At 27.6% G+C, this 8,872-nt stretch overlaps 2 protein-coding genes across 4 annotated transcripts; one reads left to right on the forward strand and one right to left on the reverse strand.

The window, feature by feature from the left end:
* Window positions 1-1,473: 1,473 nt before the first annotated feature.
* On the reverse strand, window positions 1,474-5,100 carry LOC132924718 (high mobility group protein 20A-like; the record flags this gene model as incomplete). Its single annotated transcript, XM_060989161.1, has 7 exons — window positions 4,901-5,100; window positions 4,701-4,817; window positions 4,512-4,636; window positions 4,280-4,414; window positions 3,688-3,784; window positions 3,413-3,628; window positions 1,474-1,610 (listed from the first exon to the last, which is right to left on the reverse strand). Coding segments are annotated over exons 1-7 (870 nt in total), but the record flags the coding sequence as incomplete, so codon positions are not given.
* On the forward strand, window positions 4,931-8,245 carry LOC132927664 (COP9 signalosome complex subunit 5-like). Of its 3 annotated transcripts, none has more exons than XM_060992242.1 (5): window positions 4,931-5,059; window positions 6,296-6,463; window positions 6,808-7,042; window positions 7,423-7,617; window positions 7,706-8,245. In XM_060992242.1, exons 2-5 carry the CDS (start codon window positions 6,309-6,311, stop codon window positions 8,138-8,140), a joined length of 1,020 nt encoding a protein of 339 aa, XP_060848225.1. In that variant the 5' UTR covers window positions 4,931-5,059; window positions 6,296-6,308; the 3' UTR covers window positions 8,141-8,245. The 3 variants fall into 3 exon arrangements, with proteins under 3 accessions (XP_060848225.1, XP_060848224.1, XP_060848223.1); XM_060992241.1 differs by lacking the exon at window positions 4,931-5,059 and adding an exon at window positions 5,485-6,066; XM_060992240.1 differs by lacking the exon at window positions 4,931-5,059 and adding an exon at window positions 5,488-6,231.
* The last annotated feature ends 627 nt before the right edge of the window (window positions 8,246-8,872 follow it).

Here is an 8,872-nt window from a genome sequence, read left to right on the forward strand (position 1 = left end):
TTTTTGTTTTTTTAGCATATTTAATAATTTTATACTGTTATAAATCTTGAGCCCTTCTATAATGACTATTAATTTAATCATTGGAAATAGACCATTTAATCTTACCCTTACCAGAAAATGAATAATAATATACTCTCTGAATTTCATTTACCAATATAATATTATTATCTTTGGGTACTTATTTAATTTATAACATTTTAGCATTAATGCAATACAACTGCATGCAGCTGCTAATTGGCGATTAAGGATACTAAGAAAATACGTTGATACACAATTAGATATTAGTGTAAACGTGTAAAGTATTTTTTTTTCACATTTATAAACAGTAAACACTGATAATTAATTTAGACATTTATTTATAAAGCATAAGACAATACCTATGTAATATTACTATTTAAAAATCGTTACACTATTGGCTATATGGTTTGTAATATTATATAAGTAGAGCATAATATATAACAATATGCAGATTGAAGATTATTTCTAAAAAAAATCTAATTTGCTTTACGACTGATGGCGTTTTTTTTTAGATCAAACTTAATTTTTAATTTGTAAGTACATTATTATTACATATCTTTGATTAAGCCAATAATCAATATGATTTCTTATAAGTAGGTTTCTAATAGGTACAAATAATAAATATATAAGTATACTGAGTACTGACTATGTGAATATGTGATATTATCATATTATCATGATAATATTTTAGTAATATTTTACAGGAAAATACTTTGCCGAAGTGTGAGTACGAGTACCACACTATATACCGATGTCATTTACATGTACCCATTAAATCATTAAAATTTGTTAACCTATTTATTGCCTGTCAGTAAAAAATCAGCAATGTTGTATATTATTATTAGGAAAAAACCATTTTCGGATTCTTCGACAGTTTCCTCAAGTATTAAAATAATCTATAGATAACTATCAAAATATTTTGTCATTTTAGCATTTTTTTTTAGGTCATCAACTTCCAAGCCCTAATAATTACATTTATAAATTATAAATAGTTACAAGTACTTGCATACCAAAATAGGAAAATAATGAAAACAATTTTTTATTATTTCTAAATAATAGTTATCAATTATAAAATATTGAAAATTTGGAACTCACTTACAAATATATTCTGTATTTTGATCAGTGTTTAATTCCATTTACATTCTATTGTACATGTCAACATTAATTTATGATAGTTTATTTTCATATTTTATCAATTCATGCTGTCATATCAAAATAGAAGAATAACTCAATAACATATTGATAAATGAATCAATGATTGTGTTTTATTAAAGCTAACATAATACACATTTTAAATATTTTAAGAAATTTTTTTTTAAATCTCAATGACCTAGAAAAGGTTTGCCACTTAAGATCTAAGATATAGGCATATAACATTAAATAATATTAAAAACATAATTTGATAAATAATGACTTATAGTTTAAAAAATAAAAATATAATTTATTTTAACATTGTGAAGAATTTAATTTAGAAATGGCTTTCTTTACATTTGTAATCTGGGAAGAATCAACGTCAGTATCACTTGTTAAATTTTTGGATAAATTAACCATGTATGTATCAATAGTCTCATAGGTAGGTGACTCAGTGTTATCTAAAAAAACACAAATATATTTAAAATATAATAATTATAAATTTAAATCATTGAAATAATTAATATAATTATAGATAAAATAATATATTATTTGGCTATTTTTTATAATTTTTATATTTATAAATAGTACAAGTAGTATAAATGTTAAAGCTATTCAAAGTTTTTTATTATGTAATTCGTAGCTGTATAACAGATACAACAATAAACACGTTTGTAAGTAAAAGTGAGACAACAATTAGTTTTAACCCTGTAATCTATTTTAACATAATAAATCTAGTGATTCTACCCGCTGAATAGAAAATTGAAAAGTGCCAGCCACTAGATATACATTTTAAACAATTCAAAATATATTTATATTTTATTTATTTTCAAGAAGATAATGGGTTCTATAATATGTAGTTAGTAATATGTTAAATCACAATAAATGCTAGCTCTTAAACACCCAAGATTTTGTACCATGATTGATCATTATAATGAATGATTTATTAAGTGTTTATAAGTACTATATCTATTCAAAATTTCGGGTAATGTTATTTCACAATCTTTTAAAAAATGCTATTTGGCAGAATTCAAATAAAAAAAAGTACTAGGTATTTTATTATTATTAATTAGATAACCAGTGGTGTAGTGGAGGGTATATGGTGTATACCCAAAACGCTAAAATTCTTGAATGCGTATAGGAAATAAAATAAAATAAATACGCGGGTATATGGTCGTAGCATTGGAATTGGTAGAATTGGTGTTAGGTGTATCAGAATAATTAATTATGATTAATCATAAAATTATAAGAAATAAGAAAATTTAAAATTTTCCAAACGTCATAACTCCTTAAATTACTCATGGTTTATTTATTTATCATCAGAAATTATTAATAAACTATAAACATTGAATACTACGTAAACATAATAAATTAGGCAGGTAGTAGGTATTAGGTAGTAGAAACTAGATACTAATAAGTGATAATACATGCTTGTTGTTTATTACATTTAATTTAATAAAACAAATATTTATAATTAAATTAATATTATGAGTTATGACAGTGGCAATAATATGATATATATATAAGACATGGAGAAAATAAAATACAACCATTGGGCCGTAGATTTTTATTAAATACATCTGTACTAGTACAAGAAATGAGAAACTTTATTCATAATAATATAATGAATGAAGAAATACAGGAATTAAATATACTTATAAAAACATTGCTAGTTTCTACAGCAGAATGTGAACGGGGATTTAGTTTAATGTTTAATGAATATAATATGTTCAGATCTAAGATCTAAATTGACAATAAAAAATATAACAAATCTTATGTTTATCAATATAAATGGGCCACCTCTTAGTACATGGAAGTCAACCAAATATGTTGGAAGCTGGCTGTTACAGCACAGATCGGCCTGATAATCGGGATGATAACTGTTTGAAGAAAGTGGAGCCATTAGAAAAACATACAAATTTGGAAATTTTATAAATTATAAATAATAAAATAATAAATAAACACATTTACTATAATGGAATTATATATTATTATATATTTAAATATATATATATAATAATAGATAAAACCTGTGTTGTTGAAGCCTTAATAAACTATTAAAAAAAAAAAAAAAAAATAATATATAAATTTAAGTTAAGTTTTAGTATACAGGGGGAGTGGGGAGGCGGAGCCCCCTACATATTAAATATTTCTCAATTTAAGTGTATACCCAAAAAAATATTTACGACTATACCACTGTAGATAACAATTAAAATAGTTGTAGTATAAAATAAAATAAAATTTTTTTTTTTGAAATAATTACCTGTAAATTCAAAGTTAGCAAAAGCATTTAGAAGTTTGGATCGTAATTTTTTTAAATATTCTTCATATTTTGTACAATCAGCTTCGAGTTTTTCAGTGTCAGCTTTTAATTTGGCAGTAAAATGTTGTAAATTTTCATTATGTTTATCTAAGACACATACTTCTTGTTCTTGAGTTGTTACATTTTTACGGAAGTTCCTTAATTCAGTTTCTCTAGCTATATAAAAATAAATAAATAAATATATATTAATAAAATAAAATAAAATAAATACCAACCTTTATTGAAGTCTAAGAATTCTTCAGAAAATATAGGTATGTCATGTGCTGCATTATTGTTTTTACTAGATGTATTTTTTTTTTTTAATTCTTGATCCTAAATAGAATAAGTACATAGATAATTCATAATTATTAAGTATTAACAATGAGTTTATAATTTTACAAAAATTCATTCTGTAATATAAATATTATTCATCCAACCATTTTTATTCAAAAGCTTTAGTATAAAAAAAAAAGTTTTTTTAATTTGTTGTCAGTAGATAATTTTTACTATGAATTGGACATTTTATACAACCTTAATCTGTAATATATATTTTTATGTGTTTCTCATAATGTAAATAAAATAACACTTTTTTTAATTTGATATTATGAAATCATAAATGTATAGTTTAATTACCATTTATTAATTAAAATTAAGAATTGTTGTAACATACGAATGAATTAAGATTTTCATAAATAATATTATTTAAAATTAAAAAAAAACCTTTTTAAAATATTGTAAAGTTATTATTTTATATAATATGTGGACTAATATGTCATAAAAATTATATTAACTTTTTGTGAAAATAATATAATTGAATATTCAACTAACTTTTTGGATAGGAGTATTAATTTTTTTTTTGTTTAATTTGCTTTTAATAAAATTTTTGTAAGCATCAGTTTTTTTATAAGCAGCTAATTCTTCATCATATTTCACTCGGTCTTGTTCAGCAGCTAAAAGATATGGCTAAAAATATAAAATATTTCTTTATAAGAATAGTTAAAATTATTTCTAATGATAATTGGTGTGTTACTTAATAATATATTAAGAATTAATAAGGTACTTGTTTTTGATATGCCGGCAACTGGTTCCACTCAGTAGCTAATATTTTGGTTATTTCAGCAAATGATAAATTGGGATTTTCAGAACGAAATTGTACACGCCTTTTAGACATAAATCGTATGTATCCTACAAATATAGACAAATAAGGAATGTATTTCTAGTAATTAAAAAATGTGCGTTAATTAATTACCAGAAGTCGGAGGTTTTGGAGCTGATTTGTCACGCAAATACGGTCTAGTTTTTTTAACTTTAGTTTTATTGACTTTTTTAGGCATGGCATTTTCGACGAACGTGACATCATCTTGACCTATAACATTTAAAAGAACGCAATAGAAGAACGCGATGGAACCAACCTAACATTAAAATACAAAATTATAGATGTGCAAGTACCTGATGATTTGTCGATAGAGTCTGTGTTTTCAGAACTCGACATTTGTAATCAATCAAGCTGGCTTATTTTCTGGCGAAGACTGAGCGTAAAAGTATTCACACAAGCCGACGGTTTGAACGTCGCCCGTTCCGATCAAAAATCAAAAACAAAGGTGGACGGTAAATATAATTATAAATTGTAATTAATCGCGAAACGCCTAAAAACGTCGATCAATAACGTCGAACGCGCGCGACGACACGGTACGGCGAAAAACACTTGGCCTGACACACGGGGGACGTCTTAACTCGTCGTACCTATATATAGTAAACATTCGATATATGTACTATAGCAATATCCCCTCGCGCGAAACACACGGTATAGGTACGGCGTTCTTATCTCCGTCGCGGTCGGCTTATCTATTATATTTTCCTCGTGGATTTTCGTGAAAGACGTCTCCGGCCGGCTCGATTGGAAATAATAATAATAATATGTCGATAATCCGTGCTCGTATATTTGCACACACACACACCTGTAACCCACATAATAAATTGGAAACCACCTGCCCGGTAACCGCCCGCACAATAATCCCTTTCCGCCGGTCACCCTGTAGGCCGTGGTCGCGCCGTCCTCGTGCCGCCGGTATGACCGCGTAAGTGCGATCGGCAGCTGACGGCGCAAATCGGACACGTCGTCGATGATTACGGTTCGGTCGATCGGTCTTTCGGTGTAGCGGTTGCTGGACCCGGTTAACGACGTTGTTCGACACGCCGGGTAACCGCGCCACGCCCCCCTGAGCAAGCGCGCACAGACACCACCCGCCGCGCCGACCGTTCGCGGTTGCCGTTCGGACCGTTCGTCGTCGCGTCGCGCGCGAAAGCCGTCACCCCCGCAACACTGCTGACAATACGATAATGTCTGTCGATCCCGTCGCCACTCGCCACTGGACACACTGACCACTGCCACTGCCCACACTGACCACTGCCACTGCCACAGACGTTGTAAAATATACCTAACCTAATAAACGCCCCGAGAACGGCGGACTTCGTCAATCGGCCATTCTGCATTCGTCATCGTACGACAGTCATAAATACCTCTTTGTGTATGCGCACGCGATAATAGTAGTCGATAGAGTTTTTTCGTGATATAGTTTTGTTATGTCATCCGTTTCTCTCTTGTTCTGCGAGCTGTGAGTGTTGTGACCAATGTTAAATTTTCCGATTAAAACTTAAAACTTATTTTTTCGGTTGATAATTTATAAAACAATATACTAACAGAATTAATTTACTACTAATTAAGTAGTTAATTAATTATCTATTCTATCTGTTCAGATATCCTAAAAGAAATTAAAAACGTTTGTTATGATCTTAACTTCCAATATAGACAGCATTTATGATTTAATTAATGCTTATGTTTAGGTGATTCTTTAGTATGGCGTCTACGTCGAGGGATTCTCAAGCAATCATTGCTAAAAAGACATGGGAATTGGAAAACAATATACGAATTGTTAATACAGTCGATGCCATATTCAAATATGACCAACAACAACAACAAGATATTTTGACTGCCAAGCCTTGGGAGAAAGAGTATGTTTGTATTATGTTTTTGATGAACTATAATTATTGATTTTAAAATGCTTTTCATCATATGAAAATTAATTTAATTTTGAATCAAAGATATTTTTGACACATATTTGTATAATGTTATTTATTTATATATTCAAATAATTATGAGTTAATGGGCTTAACTTGGTTAAAATTAGATTTGAAATTTGCCAATTTATCATTAGCAACTTCTCATCTGCCCAAGTTTCTGTAGTCTTCGTACAAGTCGAAAGGATTAGTTCCCATAAGCCACCTTTTTTACCAAATGTATTCAATATTATTAATATAACACTTTGTATTAATATATGTACTGTTAAATTTTTCAGTCCACATTATTTTAAAGATATTAAAATATCTGCATTAGCACTATTAAAAATGGTCATGCATGCTCGATCTGGCGGTGCTTTGGAAATAATGGGTCTATTACTTGGCAAAGTAGAAGGTAATACAATGATCGTCATGGATTCTTTTGCTTTACCTGTTGAAGGAACAGAAACCAGAGTCAATGCTCAAGATCAAGCCTATGAATACATGGCAGCATATATTGAATCTGCTAAAGTAGTAAGTTTACTTTGAGTATAATATTTAAGTACATAATGTTTATATTATCAGTTAAAGATGTCTATAAAACTACTTGGTGTTGTATCTTGTATGTAATTTGTTTGTATATTCATAAAGTTATGGTATTTTGTTCATCGAATAAAAATAAGCTATTTGAATTTAATTTTTGATTGTTTCCCTATGTTATATTAAGACTTTGTTCTAGATTTGTTCATAGCATATATGACAGTTTTTTTAAAGTACAATTATTTTTGGTCATAAAATTCTAAATTATAATTCTAATTATTTTTTGATGTATTTTTTAATTATACACTTAATAAATAATCACTCATAACTAATAAAATTTATTTTATATTATAATTATATATTGTTAATTTTAGGTTGGACGTCAAGAAAATGCAATTGGATGGTATCATAGCCACCCTGGCTATGGCTGCTGGTTATCTGGTATTGATGTTTCAACTCAAATGTTAAATCAAAATTTCCAAGAACCTTTTGTAGCAATTGTAATTGATCCAGTTAGAACAATTTCTGCTGGTAAAGTTTGTTTGGGAGCATTCCGTACCTATCCTAAGGCAAGTTTATTCAATTTTTTTTTAATATTTGATCTTTTTAAATCAATTTTTATTATAATGCTATTCAAAACATAATTAAAATTTGTAGGGTTATATGCCAGCAAATGAAGAACCATCTGAGTATCAATCTATTCCATTAGATAAAATTGAAGACTTTGGAGTACACTATAAACAATACTATTCATTAGAAGTAAATTATTTCAAATCTTCTCTGGATCGACGTTTATTGGATTCATTGTGGAATAAATATTGGGTGAACACTTTAAGTTCTTCCAATTTAATAACCAATGCTGATTACTTAACTAGTCAAATAAATGATCTTTCCAATAAGCTAGAACAAGCTGACACTTCTCTGAGTCGTACATATCCCGAGCCTGTTGACCCTACTAAAATAGAAGATAAATTGGTAAAAGCTACTAAAGATAGTAATAAAGCAACAATCGAAATATTAAGTGGATTAATGTCTCAAACAATTAAAGAAGCTCTGTTTATTAGTTGTACACCAAAGAATAATCGGCAATAAATAACAAATTTGTATTATAATTTCTAAGTAAATAATTAAGATTATCGACATAACTAATTATAATACGTACATTTTTTAAATAAACTATATTTATAAAATAATAAATGTATGTTGGTTTATTTTTTCATAAAACTATTTTAATATTAGCAGTTATTAAGTAAAATCAATAAATAAGTGTGATGACATCTACATTATATTAATAAATATAGCTTAAATAACATAATTTTTACTAAAATGTAAATTATATGATTTATAATTTAATAGTGCTCATTTTATCTTCAAAAAGTTAAAAACATAATTTCTACTATTTCACTGTAAGTATTTTTTAAATTAACCATTCATGTTTAATATTGTAAATATTAAATATGATCATGGCAAATTGTTATTTAGGTTCATAATGGTAAAGACTAAAAATAAATCCTTATTATTTAAGAATATTTTATCACTATATTGTATATTATTTTTTTTAATTATATTAGATTTACTTTAGGGATCATTGTGCAAGAAAAAACAAAATCTAAATGCAGGGTTTATAATAGCATATAAGATTTCATGAAGCTTAAGTTTTCTCTGTCAGAAAATTACAATAAAAGAAAATATTTTACAAATATGAAATTTTTAAATGTCGCCAAATGAACACCACTGTTGAAATTGATATTGATCAAATTCATCACAAGTAGCATTACAAAATATACAATTAAATGGCTGTTTGACTACACATATTTCATGTAA

Source organism: Rhopalosiphum padi, chromosome 3 (assembly GCF_020882245.1).
Source record: "Rhopalosiphum padi isolate XX-2018 chromosome 3, ASM2088224v1, whole genome shotgun sequence".
NCBI classification, from domain to species: domain Eukaryota; kingdom Metazoa; phylum Arthropoda; class Insecta; order Hemiptera; family Aphididae; genus Rhopalosiphum; species Rhopalosiphum padi.